At 42.3% G+C, this 18,529-nt stretch overlaps 1 protein-coding gene across 1 annotated transcript in view; it reads right to left on the minus strand.

Annotated features, from left to right (window-relative positions):
* Window positions 1-13,070, minus strand: part of jak3 (Janus kinase 3 (a protein tyrosine kinase, leukocyte)) — a 32,675-nt gene extending 19,605 nt beyond the window's left edge. The window contains exons 1-6 of the mRNA XM_039000954.1: window positions 13,007-13,070; window positions 12,266-12,472; window positions 11,776-11,893; window positions 11,420-11,537; window positions 9,610-9,755; window positions 9,188-9,500 (exon numbers count right to left, since the gene is read on the minus strand). Of these exons, the coding sequence (XP_038856882.1) occupies window positions 9,188-9,500; window positions 9,610-9,755; window positions 11,420-11,537; window positions 11,776-11,893; window positions 12,266-12,472; window positions 13,007-13,052 (948 nt within the window). The 5' untranslated portion in view covers window positions 13,053-13,070. The remainder of the gene's footprint in view (window positions 1-9,187; window positions 9,501-9,609; window positions 9,756-11,419; window positions 11,538-11,775; window positions 11,894-12,265; window positions 12,473-13,006) is intronic.
* Between the last annotated feature and the right edge of the window lie 5,459 nt (window positions 13,071-18,529).

An 18,529-nucleotide genomic window follows, 5' to 3' on the forward strand; every position in this document is an offset into this window, starting at 1 on the left:
GAAAGAATGTACAGTTATGAAAATACTACTGTTCCCTGAAGGAGGGAACGAAGTATAACATACTTTGGGGAGTTAACCCTGAAGCAAACTGAAATCACGCCCAATGTGCCAATGAATGCCGAGCCCGCCCTTGGAAGCCCCGCTTTCCTGGCTATAATACCGGGGCTCGCATCCATTTCCTCAATTCAGTACCGCTCTTCAGCGAGCCCAAACCCCATTGACGGCTCGGGGCCAAAATATGTTATACCTCGTTCCCTCCTTCAGGGAACAGTAGTTATAGTCATAACTGTACGTTCCCTTGTTCCCTTTCAGTCAGTCACTTGATATAACATACTATGGGGACATACAATCAAGCCCCAAGCCGGCTCAGAGGGTACCAAACTAGGAGGCCCACGGCAGCCCAAGCACACACAGGTTCCTCCGGCCAAAAAAGGCTACAGAAGCCACTTTTTTCCCTCAGACTTAACCGAGAAGCCTGAACTGTCAGAGAGAAGCCTGAACTGCAGTCTAAGTTCCTATAACCCACAGTTCCAATACCAATATTTACCTTGAGAGCCTGAAATGTCAGAACTCGTACAAGGAACTGCAAGTCCAAAACAACAAACACCTGTCGTAACTTGGTAAAGTGCACACGGGCGCTGTATAAACATCGACCAGAGACGCACGACCCCGGCAGACCAAGGCTCAAACCCACAGGGAACAGTGGTAACCCGGACAAAATCCTGCATAACTTCGACCACGGCAGCCAAGTCCTTAAACCCCATCGGTTCCAAAAAGGCTCACACAAGACCTGAGTCTGGAATGCCAAAACTCACAAAAGGAACCGTAAGTCCAAAACAACAGGGAACCTGCTGTGACTTGATAATGCGCATTCGCGCTCTGCCTCATCGAAGACACAAGGTAGCCCAAGGCTTAATCCCACAGGGGAACTGTTTCAGACTGTTTCAGACACCTCTGAAGACACTAGACACTTCCATGGCAATCGGAAGAGCTTAGGTGTTTTACCTCTGAACACTCAAATGCTGGTTTTTCAACCGACTGTTGGATAAGGGGAACCATGGGGTGTTTAACAACACTCGGTGGAGAATACAGATCCTGACTGCCAATGTGTCCAGCTTGAGACATTAAGTTAACCTGATTCTCAAAACTTACCATTGTTACGAATGTGGAGTCGCATTCGGAAGGTTGTGGCCTTCGGGTGTAGAGTATTGCAGACTCGAAGTACTGTTATAAATAGCCAGGACCAAAAAAAAATCACAATTTCACTAATATCATCGAAATCAATAAATCATAGCACGTTTTTGGGCTCCTTCAGTAGTTTTAACCTGATAAAGTAGAATCCTGTTGAAAAATTATTTTAAAAGTAACATTTAGGTATATTCCTTAAACATACATTGAAAATGATACTGTTGCTGCTTCCTGTTGTTATGGGTTTTTGACACCGGTTTTAGATGTTCAAATTCATAATCAATATGCTGAAATAAGTTGTGATATTTTGAAGACCAATACATAAAAGTTGCTCCCTACACACACACACACGTGTCACACTTATGTTCAGATTACTTGTATTTTGCTAAATTAGTACCTTCTAAACTGCACACAGACCAATATCTTTCAAGAAGCCACTCAAGACTGGAATTGATTAGCTTGTTCTATTGTAATCAATAACGCGTGCAAATGAATCACTAAAATTGATATTGGATTGAAATCAATGGAACAGGGACAATAACCGCGGCGACATGTACCGTTTGCGCTCTTCTAACAGAAATAAAGCTATGAACTTGGGCATACTATGTGTGTCTGTCGATAGATGACAACCTGTCGTAGCCATTTATCAACCTATATCTCTGTGAGAAAATTATTTTGGTAGATGGCCAATACGGAAGGATAGCTTAACCATCAATCCATGAATTCATGTGAGGCCAGAGACTTTTATGGAAGGGGCGCCTAACTGGGGCATATGACAAAAACACTTGTTCTAAACCAAAGATATTGATCTGTTTTAAATAATCGATTTTGTTAGATCTTGATGACGATAAAGTTTAATACTAACATCACCAATCTGAGGTTAAAAGGATGTGTATTGCCTGTAATTCTTGTGTTTTTTGTTGTTGCTATTTTTTCATTGATTTGTTATGTGGCTAATTCCTTAAGAGGATGCTCCTTTTGTGGTCATGCCATAGGTAGTGGTGGAAAAAGTACCCAATTGTCATACTTGAGTAAAAGTAAAGATACCTTAATAGAAAATGGCTCAAGTAATAGTATAAGTCCCCCAGTAAAATTCTACTTGAGTAAAAGTCTAAAAGTATTTGGTTTGAAATATACTTAAGTATCAAAAGTAAATGTAATTACTCAAATATACTTAAGTATCAAAAGTAAAAGTAAAAGTATAAATCATTTCAAATGTCTTAGCTTAAGCAAACCAGACAGCACCATTTTCTTGTTTTTTTACATTTATTTACAGATAGCCAGAGTCACACTCCAACATTCAGACATAACTTACAAATGAAGCATGTGTGTTTAGTGAGTCCGCCAGATCAGAGGCAGTAGGAATGACCAGGGATGTTCTGTTGATAAGTGCGTGGATTGAACAATTTTCCTGTCCTGCTAAGCATAAAAAATGTAATGAGTACTTTTGGGTGTCAAGGAAAATGTATGGAGTAAAAAGTACAATATTTTCTTTCGGGATGTAGTGAAGTAAAAGTAAAAGTAGTCAAAAATATAAATAGTAAAGTAAACTATAGATACCTAAACAAACTACTTAAGTAGTACTTTAAAGTATTTTTACTTAAGTACTTTACACCACTGGCCATAGGCTTATTGGGTTTTTGGCTGGGCGCTTGAGGGGTGGCAGCATTGAAACAGATTCACGGGATAGTCCCGGTTTCTTACCTGGGCCATGCCAATCGGCCACTGAAGGTGTGTTTTAGGACACTAAAGGCATGTTACGGGTACAATAGTATCAGGGACAACACCCTCTTCTGGGATGGGGGAGGTTTTTGCAGGAGGAATATTGGAAGACAATTGGAGGTTTAGTTGCAGCTACATGGATAGATGTCAGACATTGATTCTGGTAGTATTGGTACGTATGGATACATTAAGGGGGTCTAGCAGCTTGATCTTCATGGTACTTTTTGGTAGTAAAAACAGACCTCCATCCTCTGCCAGCTTGCTACCCATGGCCCGGCTAGCTGTCTGAATCGGCTAGCTCTCTGAATCGCCGTGACCCCAACCAACCTCACTACTCACTGGACCCTTATGATCACTCGGCTAAGCATGCCTCTCCTTAATGTCAATATGCCTTGTCCCTTGCTGTTCTGGTTAGTGTTTATTGGCTTATTTCACTGTAGAGCCTCTAGCCCTGCTCACTATACCTTATCCAACCTTTCAGTTCCACCACCCACACATGCAATGACATCACCTGGTTTCAATGATGTTTCTAGAGACAATATCTCTCTCATCATCACTCAATGCCTAGGTTTACCTCCACTGTATTCACATCCTACCCTACCTTTGTCTGTACATTATACCTTGAAGCTATTTTATCGCCCCCAGAAACCTGCTCCTTTTACTCTCTGTTCCAGACGTCCTAGACGACCAATTCTCATAGCTTTTAGCCATACCCTTATCCTACTCCTCCTCTGTTCCTCTGGTGATGTAGAGGTGAATCCAGGCCCTGCAGTGCATAGCTCCACTCCTATTCCCCAGGCGCTCTCTTTTGATGACTTCTGTAACCATAAAAGCCTTGGTTTCATGCATGTTAACATTAGAAGCCTCCTTCCTAAGTTTGTTTTATTCACTGCTTTAGCACACTCTGCCAACCCGGATGTCATAGCTGTGTCTGAATCCTGGCTTAGGAAGGCCACCAAAAACTCTGAAATTTTCATCCCTAACTATAACATTTTCAGACAAGATAGAACGGCCAAAGGGGGCGGTGTTGCAATCTACTGCAGAGATAGCCTGCAGAGTTCTGTCCTACTATCCAGGTCTGTACCCAAACAATTTGAACTTCTACTTTTAAAAATCCACCTCTCTAAAAATAAGTCTCTCACTGTTGCCGCTTGCTATAGACCACCCTCGGCCCCCAGCTGTGCTCTGGACACCATATGTAAACTGATTGCCCCCCATCTATCTTCAGAGCTTGTGCTGCTAGGTGACCTAAACTGGGACATGCTTAACACCCCAGCCATCCTACAATCTAAGCTTGATGCCCTCAATCTCACACAAATTATCAATGAACCTACCAGGTACCACCCCAAAGCCGTAAACACGGGCACCCTCATAGATATCATCCGAACCAACTTGCCCTCTAAATACACCTCTGCTGTTTTCAACCAAGATCTCAGCGATCACTGCCTCATTACCTGCATCCGTAATGGGTCAGCGGTCAAACGACCTCCACTCATCAATGTCAAACGCTCCCTGAAACACTTCAACGAGCAGGCCTTTCTAATCGACCTGGCCCGGGTATCCTGGAAGGATATTGACCTCATCCCGTCAGTAGAGGATGCCTGGGTATTTTTTTTAAATGCCCTCCTCACCATCTTAAATAAGCATGCCCCATTCAAGAAATTTAGAACCAGGAACAGATATAGCCCTTGGTTCTCTCCAGACCTGACTGCCCTTAACCAACACAAAAACATCCTATGGCATTCTGCATTAGCATCGAACAGCCCCCGTGATATGCAACTTTTCAGGGAAGTTAGAAACCAATATACACAGGCAGTTAGAAAAGCCAAGTCTAGCTTTTTCAAGCAGAAATTTGCTTCCTGCAACACAAACTCAAAAAACTTCTGGGACACTGTAAAGTCCATGGAGAATAAGAACACCTCCTCCCAGCTGCCCACTGCACTGAGGATAGGAAACTCTGTCACCACCGATAAATCCACTATAATTGAGAATTTCAATAAGCATTTTTCTACGGCTGGCCATGATTTCCACCTGGCTACCCCTACCCCGGTCAACAGCACTGCACCCCCCACAGCAACTCGCCCAAGCCTTCCCCATTTCTCCTTCTCCAAAATCCAGTCAGCTGGTGTTCTAAAATAGCTGCAAAATCTGGACCCCTACAAATCAGCCGGGCTAGACAATCTGGATCCTTTCTTTCTAAAATGATCTGCCAAAATTGTTGCAACCCCTATTACTAGCCTGTTCAACCTCTCTTTTGTATCGTCTGAGATTCCAAAAGATTGGAAAACAGCTGCGGTCATCCCCCTCTTCAAAGGGGGGGACACTCTTGACCCAAACTGCTACAGACCTATATCTATCCTACCCTGCCTTTCTAAGGTCTTTGAAAGCCAAGTCAACAAACAGATTACCGACCATTTCGAATCCCACCGCACCTTCTCCGCTATGCAATCTGGTTTCAGAGCTGGTCAGGGGTGCACCTCAGCCACGCTCAAGGTCCTAAACGATATCTTAACCGCCATCGATAAGAAACAATACTGTGCAGCCATATTCATTGACCTGGCCAAGGCTTTCGACTCTGTCAATCACCACATCCTCATCGACAGACTCGATAGCCTTGGTTTCTCAAATGATTGCCTCGCCTGGTTCACCAACTACTTCTCTGATAGAGTTCAGTGTGTCAAATCGGAGGGCCTGTTGTCCGGACCTCTGGCAGTCTATGGGGGTGCCACAGGGTACAATTCTTGGGCCGACTCTCTTCTCTGTATACATCAATGATGTCGCTCTTGCTGCTGGTGAGTCTCTGATCCACCTCTACGCAGACGACACCATTCTGTATACTTCTGGCCCCTCTTTGAACACTGTGTTAACAACCCTCCAGACAAGCTTCAATGCCATACAACTCTCCTTCCGTGGCCTCCAACTGTTCTTAAACACAAGTAAAACTAAATGCATGCTATTCAACCGATCGCTGCCTGCACCTGCCTGCCCGTCCAGCATCACTACTCTGGACGGTTCTGACTTAGAATATGTGGACAACTACAAATACCTAGGTGTCTGGTTAGACTGTAAACTCTCCTTCCAGACTCACATCAAACATCTCCAATCCAAAGTTAAATCTAGAATTGGCTTCCTATTTCGCAACCAAGCATCCTTCACTCATGCTGCCAAACATACCCTTGTAAAACTGACCATCCTACCGATCCTCGACTTAGGCGATGTCATTTAGAAAATAACCTCCAATACCCTTCTCAACAAATTGGATGCAGTCTTATCACAGTGCCATCCGTTTTATCACCAAAGCCCCATATACTACCTACCACTGCGACCTGTACGCTCTCGTTGGCTGGCACTTGCTTCATACTCATCGCCAAACCCACTGGCTCCAGGTCATCTACAAGACCGTGCTAGGTAAAGTCCCCCCTTATCTCAGCTCGCTGGTCACCATCGCAGCACCCACCTGTAGCACGCGCTCCAGCAGGTATATCTCTCTGGTCACCCCCAAAGCCAATTCCTCGTTTGGCCACCTCTCCTTCCAGTTCTCTGCTGCCAATGACTGGAACGAACTACAAAAATCTCTGAAACTGGAAACACTTATCTCCCTCACTAGCTTTAAGCACCAGCTGTCAGAGCAGCTCACAGATTACTGCACCTGTACATAGCCCATCTATAATTTAGCCCAAACAACTGTATTTATTTATTTTGCTCCTTTGCACCCCATTATTTATATTTCTACTTTGCACATTCTTCCTCTGCAAATCTACCACTCCAGTGTTTTACTTGCTATATTCCATTTACTTCGCCACCATGGCCTTTTTTTGCCTTTACCTCCCTTATCTCACCTCATTTGCTCACATTGTATATAGACTTATTTTTCTACTGTATTATTGACTGTATGTTTGTTTTACTCCATGTGTAACTCTGTGTTGTTGTATGTGTTGAACTGCTTTACTTTATCTTGGCCAGGTCGCAATTGTAAATGAGAACTTGTTCTCAACTTACCTACCTGGTTAAATAAAGGTTAAATAAAATAAAAAATATATATTAATCAATAACAATTTCGATCCGAATGTGCAAACTTTCCAAACAGATTAGAAAGTAAGGTGGATCATTTTAAATATTCTATTGGACGATAAACAGATTTGGCCAATTAATCTATATACTGTATACTGTACATGGTGGTGGCTTAATCAAGCTAGTCATCTTGATTTCTTTCTTGTATCCTTCATGCTGGCACCAAAAGTAAAAAAAAGCTTTATAGGGGGCAGAATGCAGTCGGACCATCAAATATAACTCTTACAGAATTTCCACGTGGGCGAGGATATTAGAAATGTAATCAAAGCCTACTGGATGACAACCTGTTTTTAACCAAGACAAAGAATTGTATAACTTTTTTTCCTGCATAACATAGGTACAGCAGATTCCCATATTGTATGGGACACTTTTAAATGTGCCATTAGAGGTCATGCAATTCAATACTCATCTTTAAAACAAAACATTTAGGTCAAAATAGTTAATATTATATTCAAAGGAAATAGTATAAATAACAGTACAGATGGATAGCAATAAAAACGGTACCATAGAGGCACAGAATAAGTTATGGAGGAACTTATTTGGGAACGATCAAGTATAATGTATTACAAAAGTAAAGCGAATTGGATGGAAAATCTTCAACATAGAAATGCTACCAATGCGGCCTCCTGAGTGGCGCAGCGGTCTAAGCCACTGCATCGCAGTGCTAGAGGCGTCACTACAGACCCAGGTTTGATTCCGGGCTGTGTCACAGCCGGCCGCGACCGGCGCACAATTGGCCTAGTGCGTCCGGGTTAGGGAGGGTTTGGCCGGTCGGGATGTCCCTGTCCTATTGCGCTCTAGCGACTCCTTGTGGTGGGCTGGGCGCATGCACCCCTAATAAGAACCCCTATCAACTCTGACCACCGATCTTTCTCAAAGTCACAAAGTCAGCCCGACTCCCAGTGGAAGTTGAACCCAGCCGGAGACAATGGTCTTGCAAACTGGTCTGAGCCAAGGCCTCCTGAGCGTGTTTCCAACCCAGGCAAAAGGACAGCACTCGTGAGTATCTTACATTTTTCATTTTGAAACCACATGCCCTAGGGCACGGTCAGAGGTTCAAACTCGGCTGGTTAGCCTTTTCAAACGTACTCTTACCACTCAAGTAAGGAAGCATTAGCTACACAAGCAGAGCAGAAAGTAGTTAGCTTTCACCAAACACAAAAACCGATACCAAGACCCAAAACTCGCAACATCTAGGGGGACGAGTACTTTCTCCTCATAACGGACACTTAAATCAGATCTGAATCTCCTAGCCATCATGTGCTTGAAACTGAAGAGCGAAGAATTGAGGAAATGGAGCGAGCCCCGGTATTATAGCCAAGAAGGCGAGGCTTCCGAGGGCGGGCTCGGCATCCATTGGCAGGTTGGGCGTGATTTTAGTTTGCTTCAGGTGAATAGGATTGGTTATTGACTCCTGTGATAGAAAAATTACATATTTACCTGATTTGTTCGATATTTAGCAATTATTTACTTAACAAACAGTGAGATATTTTTGTCCTGCTAATACTGAGTTTGACTGTCCACTCTAGCTTCCTGCAGCTAGGCTGGGTGTCGTGGACATGGGTTTTACTAAAGATAGCTTGAAGCTGACAATTGATTGATGTCTCGGTGATAAAAAACCAAACAGCCAAATTCCATTCTATCATTAGTGGGGCATGTGAGACATATGTCTCTCGTCTAACTGGGCCTACATTCTATCGAGGAGATTGTGGTTGTAACTGGGATAGAGAGGAGTAGAACAAAGGCCTCAATGGTTCTTAGACATCCTCGCATCTGGGAAATTAGGCCAGGGTCGGGGGTTTAAATAACGCCAGGTGCAGATAAAGACAGGATGAGACCAAAGTGGCTCATGGTGCCCCGCAATCTATATGAGAAGGGTGGAGCCAGCCATGGTTGAAGCATTTTTAGGTTTAGTATATAAAGACATGGTATTCTCTGTATGATTCAAGCACTCGGTCCGACAGTCAAGACTGCTGGACTGACGGTTTCATTACTGCAATAATTAATAGATATAAAATAAAGATGATTGTTTGAAGAAATGACCAAGTCTCTCTCAGTACTGAATTTCCACGACACTCCCCATAGCATGTTATATCGAATGACCGATTGAAAGGGAACATTATTTATGTTTTGTGGTCAGTCAATGTAGATACAGCATGATAATCATGATCATGACCCACAGTAGGGACTTTGCACTTTCTCTCACCAGGACATCGGCAGGGCAGTGACTTCCACTGAATTGTATGCCGCTCTCCCCGGCGACCCGCATAAGGTTGAATGTTGGTTCCTTCTGCTGCAGCTGGGAGCCGGGGTGGTTCACCTGAAAGGTCTCAGTGCCGTGGGAAGGCTCCACCCCTGCCAGCTCCATCAGGTACTTCAGCTTTAGACTGCGTTCTCCCACCGAGCAGCGGCCAAGCTTCTTCAGGAACCGTTTCAGAGTGTTGCGGATTCTGTAGCGCGCAAGCCGGCTCAGTTGCTGGATTTCCTGCCGATGAGTCTCAGGAAGGCATGACTTGTAACTGAAAAAAATGGTAATTGATCTATTCTGCACAGCCAAATAAGAAACCAAGAGACCCGTTGGCATAAAGAAATGTACTCATTTTCATACCCTCTTTTCAGTATTCATACCTGACATTCTTGCACACCTCCCTTACACTCTGGTTGTGTTCCTTAGCCAGTCGCCATAGGTCGAGCACTGCCAGGCCAAGACACTCCTCCTGGACGCTCAAGGGAGGTGAGACCCCCGCCTGGCCAGCCACAAAGTCACTACGGGACTAAAGGGTCACAAAAAATTAAGACTATACACAGAACGCAGGAAGTAGTAGAACACTTACAGTGCCTTCGGAAAGTATTCAGACCCCTTGACTTTTTCCACATTTTGTTAGGTTACAGCCTTATTCTAAGATTTAAATTTTTTTAGCTTTTTTCATCAATCAACACACAATACCCTATAATGACAAAGCAAAACAGGTTTTAGAATTTTTTGCTAATTTATAAAAAATAAAAAACTGAAATATCACATAAGTATTCAGACCCTTTACTCAGTACTTTGTTGAAGCACCTTTGGCAGCGATTACAGCCTCGAGTCTTCTTGGGTATGACACTACAAGTTGGGCACACCTGTATTCAGGGAGTTTTTCTCATTCTTCTCTGCAGATCCTCTCAAGCTCTGTCAGGTTGGATGGGGAGCGTTGCTGAACAGCTATTTTCAAGTCTCTCCAGATTTGTTAGATCTGGCTCAAGTCTGGGCTCTGGCTGGGCCACTCAAGGACATTCAGAGACTTGTCCCGAAGCAACTCCTGCATTGTCTTGTCTGTGTGCTTAGGGTCGTTGTCCTGTTGTAAGGTGAACCTTTGCCCCAGTCTGAGGTCTTGACCGATCTTGAGCAGGTTTTCATTAAGGATCTCTCTGTACTTTGCTCCATTCATCTTTGCTTCGATCCTGACTAGTCTTCCAGTCCCTGCCGCTGAAAAACATCCCCACAGCATGATGCTGCCACCACGATAATTCACGGTAGGTATGGTGCCAGGTTTCCTCCAGACGTGACGCTTAGCATTCAGGACAAAGAGTTTGTGATTGGTGGAGTGCTGCAGAGATGGTTGTTCTTCTGGTTCTTGGTCACCACCCTGACCAAGTCCCTTCTGCCCCGATTGCTCAGTTTGGCCTGGCGGCCAGCTTTAGGAAGAGTCTTGGTGGTTCCAAACTTTGTCCATTTAAGAATGATGGAGTCCACTGTGTTCTTGGGGACCTTCAATGCTGCAGAGTTTTTTTGGTACCCTTCCCCAGATCTGAGCCTCGACACAATCCTGTCTTGGAGCTCTACGGACAATTCCTTCGACTTCATGGCTTGGTTTTTGTTTTGATATGCACTGTCAACTGTGGGACCTTATATAGACAGATGTGTGCCTTTTCCAAATCATGTCCAATCAATTGAATTTACCACAGGTGGACTCCAATCAAGTTGTAGAAACATCTCAAGGATGATCAATGGAAACACGATGCACATGAGCTCAATTTCGAGTCTCATAGCAATGGGTCTGAATACTTATGCAAATTTGCTATTTCTGTTTTTGTGTTTTTATACATTTGCAAAAAAGTCTAAAAACCTGTTTTCGCTTTGTCATTATGGGGTATTGTGTGTAGATTATATTTTTATATAATCCATTTTAGAATAAGGCTGTAACATAACAAAATGTGGAAAATACAAAATATCTGAATACTTTCCGAAGGCACTGTACATATACATGCATGTGTTCTGCCCTTGTGGACATTCTAAAGCTAATCATTCACAACAAATGGCCTTATGTAGTGTTGGAAAATCACAATTGTGCGATGATGTAATTTCACATTATTTATTGCAATATGTTTACATCAAAATAGTCTATATCTAAATGTGAGATTTGGCTTACTGCAAAGGTTGGAAGTGTTTTCTATGTACCTGGGCAAAGAGATAATCAATGACACAGTAGTCGAGCACTGCACTGATTCTGCCTCTTCTCAGACAGTAGCGGTATGATGTTTTTGACCCCTCTCCAAACCAGTTGGCAAAGAAAAACCTTTGTAACAACAGGGGAAATAAAAAAGTACCATTTTATACATACATGAGTCATCCAGTTCACATTCACAGCTATTAAAATCCCTTTGTATGAGACAACAATATGGTGGTGCTATGCTGGTGCACTACACATGACTAAGACCAAATAAAGTGCAACATAATAGTTCATATTGGGCATAAAATGTATTTCTAGTCAAATGTTTGTTTTTTACACAAAAATTCATAAAGTTTTTTCTCACCTGACTCTGTAGTGAATGCTAATGCTTTCATCAGTGCTGAAAACATGTGTTGGGGGGTAAAAGTTGGACAGATCATCAAACGCCAAAGCAAATAGGCTGTGGTACACTGGTAGGATTCCTAAGGAGAGAGAAAAGTTATTGTCAAAACGTTTTTTTTGCAGGTTTGAACATCCATGCTAATACGTGACTGCATTCTCAAGAAATAGAAAGCTTAGAGACAGCAAGGTCCGAAGGAAGATACACAAGGCTCCAATAAATATTTTCAAAAGGTGGCGTAGTCAAGGAAATTTCCAAAATTCCTCCCTTAAAGGGGCAATCTGGGATTTAAACAACAACAAAGTGATCAACTCGCCACTTTTTTGGTAAACAGCTGAATGCTGTTTATTTCACACCATATTACAATTATTCCTCAGACTGTTACAATATATGCTCTTCAACATGGTAAAATAAAAATATTACAACCATATTCACATAAAAACACATATCTTACCACATTTTTTTGCTGCCAGGACACAGACCCTTTCAGCAGAGATTTGTCCAGAGGATATGTTGAACGTTGTTCCTGCCTTTGTGGCAGGGAGGAAGTAGAGATGGACTTGTAAACCAGAGCCAGAACCAGACCTTTGGCTGCCCCCCCTCTCCCTGTCCATTAGAGGTGCTGTCTCCTCCTCAGTGAGATCCATTGGCAGAACCACTCCTGAAACACAAATGACCTGAGAAACTGCAAGTAAATTGAGGGAAGAGGAAGGATAGTGACGTCCTAGATTTTACAAGAAGAGGATGACGTCAACAAGCTCGCTACTGAAGCCACAAGGGGAAATGAAATGTTATTAAAAGCTAGGGGTTTCCAAAACAGAGGAACTAAACCATGGGAATCTACACAAGACATTTTGTTGAATCTATTTCAACAAGACCAGGTTGAGGCTTTTTGGATCAGAAAACTGAAAATATATGTTGAAAAATATATACAATAGTGAAAAACATACCATGTGGAGAGCAACATTGTCATTTAAACAAACCTAACATTCCAACACAGTTGTGAGTCTTAACATTCAAAGTTTAACATTTGAACTGGACTCAAGCACTTAATCACATAACCCTAATTACTTAATCAATGTTGTCTTGACACTACATAGTGTCAGCTTGACAAAAATAAGCAGTAAAAGACATCAATTTAAGTTCAGTCTTCACCACTACATCCACACAGTAGCCTATGTACGTACTCCATTACCTGAAAATATGATGGACAGCAAGGTGTCTTCTTTCTGATCAGGCATCCATGTCTTCGATGTCTCTTGTTGATGAGGCTTTTGCTTCTATGTTTCATGGTGGTGGGAGGAGGAAAGTAATACAGTTTCCTGTTTGAGACAGAGCAACATATTTCCAGACCAAAAAATGTATCTTGATTAGTATCTTCAACCTGTTTTAACCTCACTCTGTTCTAGTTTGCAGAAGAGACTTAACAATAAATTACATCTGTCAATACCATTTCCTCTGTGGGGAAAGGGAATTTAAGAAGTGAAAGTGTGACAATAATTGTGTGTACATTTTCTTGCAATAGTATATGAGAAATTATTTTTGCCTTTTTCACATGTAGCAGATATAGACAGAAATGTGTAAACAGACTTGAGCATGAGTTGGAATGTTATTCAACTGACTTGTTCAAGACAAAAAGAAAGCTCTTTGAAGCTGTACCGTGGTTTCCTCTTTCACTGACAAGCAGTGGGTTCTTGTAGTTTCCTGTCGCGAACCAAACAAAAAAAGATACCCAAGTTATATGAAAGTGAAAACCCTGTGTTGTTCAATGGGCACACTTAGTTTCCCATTAGGCATTGACTGTATTTGCCATACGAGGTTATGTTTCTCTTAATGTAATTTAGATTTCACCATAGCCTCGCAAACCTCTCTATCGGTATATGATATTATTCAATATTGCCCTTGATTATTTTAATCAGGTGTGTTGATGCTGTACTACAGTTGGTCATCATCCATTGTTTAGACTATAGGGCCATACCATTATGAGTCTTCCGTTAAGAGTTCATATCATATTTGCTGAGTGTACCATAAACTGCAAAGGCAGTCTAACTTGAAGATGTTCATCCGAATGTTGTAAGTAGAGTGCGGGTTTGCTATTACTCTTTATGGAGTGCAGGAGCACTTCAAGATTTCTGGTCTGCCAGATTTCAGAGACCTTGTTAGTTCCAACTGTTTACAGAGTTTCAAGCACATCATCTAGTTGACATGAATGGCTCATGGGGTGGAAAAGTGAGAGGTTCTAGGTCAGATTGAGCAGGAAGCAGGAAGCAAAGGCAGAACACAAAACACAGTTTAACATTTATTTTCTTAAGGCATGATTTTCAGTTTCAGCATACAGCTTCCAGCACATTCTCAATACAGTTAAATTCCTTTGTTTCCAAACTCTGTTCCATAAATATCACTTCTTACTTTTACTATAAAACCATGCTACTTAAAATCAGACACTTAGTCAATTACAGCACAAACTCATTTTCCACGTGCTCTTCTATGGTATATTGGCGTTCGCACAATTTAGTGTGCATGCTGCCACCTACTGTGCAGAATGGAAACAGGATTCCATACAAACTAGCAAAATAAATAAACTACACTAAATCAAACTGCTTTTCTGTTCAAAATAAAAACAGATATTATCCCTACATAGGCTCAAGGGGAGCCTAGGAGGGCGGGCCGTCATCTGGCGCCAGTACCCCTTGCAAGTCCTCTGTTGTAAACTCCTGTTGTCCCAAAAAACTTTTCTGCCGAGGCCACAATAACGTCCAGTTTCTTTGACACTTGAGCTATACAGTTTATAACTGTGGCAATGAACGCCACAGAATCTAACTTTTTATCACACGGGGTCTATTTTGACTGGCAGCAAACGTTTACAACTGGCTGTGGTACATCCAATACCATATCTTCACTAGTCACTTTTTCTCAATGCTTTTGTAATCACCGCATAGGATAGGAGATTCGATTGACCACTCAAACTTTTGCCACCTCAATCTCCTTCACCCTTACAGGGCACTTCAGGAACTCAGGATCATGATCCCCACCACAATTTCAACATTGTCATCCTTCACACCTTTCTTCAGTATACTCTGTCTGTCTGCACACACTTTCAAATCAAATTTTATTGGTCACATACACATGTTTAGCAGATGTTAATGTGAGTGTAGCGAAATGCTTGTGCTTCTAGTTCTGACAGTGCAGTAATATCTAACAAGTAATCTAATAATTCCCCAACAACGACCTAATACACACAAATCTAAAGGTGTGAAGGAGTATGTACATATAAGTATATGGATTAGCGATGGCCGAGCGGCATAGACAAGGTGCAGCAGATGTTATAAAATACAGTATATACACATGTGATATTAGTAATGTAAGATATGTAACATTATTAAAGTGGCATTATTTAAAGTGACTACTGATCCATTTATTAAAGTGTTCAGTGGTTAGGTCTCAATGTAGGCAGCAGCCTCTGAGTTAGTGATTGCTGTTTAGCAGTCTGATAGCCTTGAGATAGAAGAGTTTTTTCAATCTCTCAGTCCCAGCTTTGATGCACATGTACTGACATCACCTTCTGGATGATAGCGGTGTGAACAGGCATCGCTCTTGAAACATGCCCAAATCCTTACATTTTTTTACACTGCAATGGTTGGGGAATGAAAGCTCTTACAGCAAATCTTAAGTAACCAAGCTTCACCTGTGTAAGTAAATCTTTATTAAAACACAGAACCGGTCTCCCGAGTGGCGCAGTGGTCTAAGGCACGGCATCGCAGTGCTAGCTGTGCCACTAGAGATTCTGGGTTTGAGTCCAGGCTCTGTCTCAGCCGGCTGCGACCAGGAGACCCATTGGGTGGTGCTCAATTGGCCCAGCGTCGTCCGGGTTAGGCCGGCAGGGATGTCCTTGCCCCATCGCGCACTAGTGAGTCCTGTGGAGGGCCGGGCGCAGTGCGGCCGGGCGCAGTGCATGCTGACCCGGTTGCCAGGTGTACGGTGTTTCCTCTGACACATTGGTGCGGCTAGCTTCCAGGTTAAGTGGTCATTGTGTCAAGAAGCAGTTGGGTTGTGTTTCGGAAGATGCACGGCTCTCGATTTTCGCCTCTCCTGAGTCCGTATGGGAATTGCAGTGACAAGACTAACTACCAATTGGATACCATGAAAAAGGGGTAACAACTTTTTTTTTAAACACAGAACCGACACTTGCCTCCATTCACCTAGCGGGTAAGGTGTTGGGCACCAACTACCCCTAGAATTCTCTTCAGGTATTTAATGTTAACATCTGTTGTCACCCCTGAAATGACTCCTTTAACAGGCACTCTGCTCCAAAGTTCAAAGCACAATACTTCTGTTGTATGGATTATTTTGAGGCCAACTGCAATATATCTCTATTCTTCATAAACACAATTAATCAGTATATGACCAATCCACCATGCCTCTGGACTGCATCACCTCCTGTAGGCAGCCACCAACAAACACAAAAACAGGGGTTTTAAATACGTTCAGCACAAATCACATGACCAGTCAATTATCCAAAATAAATAATTGTTTCTGATTACATGCAAATGAGTCACACCTGTGACACACATGTACGATATTGTTAAGTAATCACCAGAGTTTTGGACTCAAGTGACAAATTTGATGACTTGAGACTTGACTTTATAGAAAATAAAATAACTTGAGACTTGACATGGAGCCTCAGGACTCGACTTTGACTGATGACTTGAACTTATCTGGACAGGTTTTGTAATGTTTTGTAAGTTATTTTGTGGCACGGAGTCTACGTGGATTACTCTACACACACAACCAGAGACAGTAAGCAGCATCGCTCTTGCAAAAAAAAATGCAACAGATTGGCTAGTGAAACACATACACAGCACTCTGATTGGACCAGCAAACTGACAATCAACATAGATCGGGTGAGCTAGCAAACGTCATATTGCAGGAGAGAGGATTGCCATATAAATATGTAGCTCAAAGTTTTGGGTGATTAAGAATATTAACTGTTTACTTTGCTAGCTCACCAGCAATGGGGCAACAATTACTAGCATAGGCCTACTGGTCTTTTGGTATGTAACAAATGCTTGAAAATTATGATTTACTTATGAAGTTTGCATTTGGAATGTTTTGTTTAAAATAAATTACTGTGGTGAAGACGTACCATAGGCACAGATCTTCACTTGCGCTCACCAAACTCCTGCCAGAGGAGAGTGCTTTTTTTCTCTTGTTGAAATGTTTGCTTTCGCACGTTTAAATGCATAGGCCCTATGTGGTAAATCTATATTCCATCTAATACTACAATAATTGCTAGCGTTTCATCATTCCAACCCTGTACCGTTTATTGCAACACCTAGACATTTCTGTTTCATGTTTGATAGGCCTATGATACATTTTAATTTAGCCAACCATTTCAAATAATTGTAATTCACCACTTCTGAGGATCACTTAGAAGGTCACACAGACACTTTTCAGAATGAGGTCCTTCTTCCAATAGGGTTTCACCAGGTACCGTGCTTCACAAAGAACCCACAGTCACCCTGGCCCCTCACCCCTACAGACCGCACCAATCCCCACTGTGATCAATTCAGTGTCAGGACGGCTCTAGGTCGCCCGCAACTGACCAGTGGCAGAGTATCTTTGAGTTCACAAACTCTCAGATTACTCTCCTCTGACTCGGCCCTGCTTACGCCTCCAAGGTGCCCCCCTCAGACAGGAATACACACTCAGAGCCTACGTAATAGAGGCTTTTCTTAAAAACTTGACTTTGTGTGTTTCGCTCAACTCTTTATTTTTTTTAAACTAAGTTCGAGATGTGGTATCCACTCGACTCTCAGATCTTAGGTTGGTCCATCTGCTCTGTTCCCGAAGTGTGGTCTCCCTGAGATCCCAAGTTTGAGGGATCCCTCGTGCACGATTTACCCAGGTCGTCAGGAGCGGTCATCAAGTGAAGATTCACATCCCATTCCCCTCGCCAAAAGTGGTGGTTAATTTCTTTACTATCAAATGAGGAGAGACAAACTTATCACACAAGTCAGAGTTATACTTAAACTAAATCTTTAATCACTTATTAATAAGGGAGCAGGTCAATACAACGCACACATATAAAGTGAATTGATTGAGTGCGCTACGATAATGAAGGCTGGTCATGGCTGGTCGACGATTCATGCTCAGATGATTCGTTGAGAGCCCAGAGATAAAAGTACCAAGGTCTTTTATAGCCAAGATACACCCCTTTCAACCAACATGACAAACAGATATGTAGAATGGGTCACAAGGTTAAGATCTGTATGAAAGATACCTATAATACATAGCAGACAGTATCTGCTGTGTCAACAGTTCTCATTGTATAGAGACCAGTGTCCGGCCCCGTATAGAACAGAAACATTAACTCATTGCTCTGGAATGCTTTTTAGGTTTTATCACCCAAAAGACATCGTAAATCTCCTGTCAGTGTTATCTCCCAGAGGCCCATCCTCAGTAGAACACACACACACACACAATAGTTAACAGAATACTCTATTCTGTTGCATAAAACAACCATTTGATGCAATAAAAGTATTATAACATAATCTTGCAATTTTCCACCATAGTGGGAGCAATGTTTATTGTGCACCTGGACATTCACAAGACTCAAGGTAGAAGTTCTATTTATGTAATTCAATGTATTGTTTCCTTTGTTCATGTTTCCCGGGTTATGTCGGAGTTCCGCGTGTCTTTGTCCTATGTCTCTATCTTT

Source organism: Salvelinus namaycush, chromosome 9, assembly GCF_016432855.1.
Source record: "Salvelinus namaycush isolate Seneca chromosome 9, SaNama_1.0, whole genome shotgun sequence".
Classification (NCBI taxonomy): domain Eukaryota; kingdom Metazoa; phylum Chordata; class Actinopteri; order Salmoniformes; family Salmonidae; genus Salvelinus; species Salvelinus namaycush.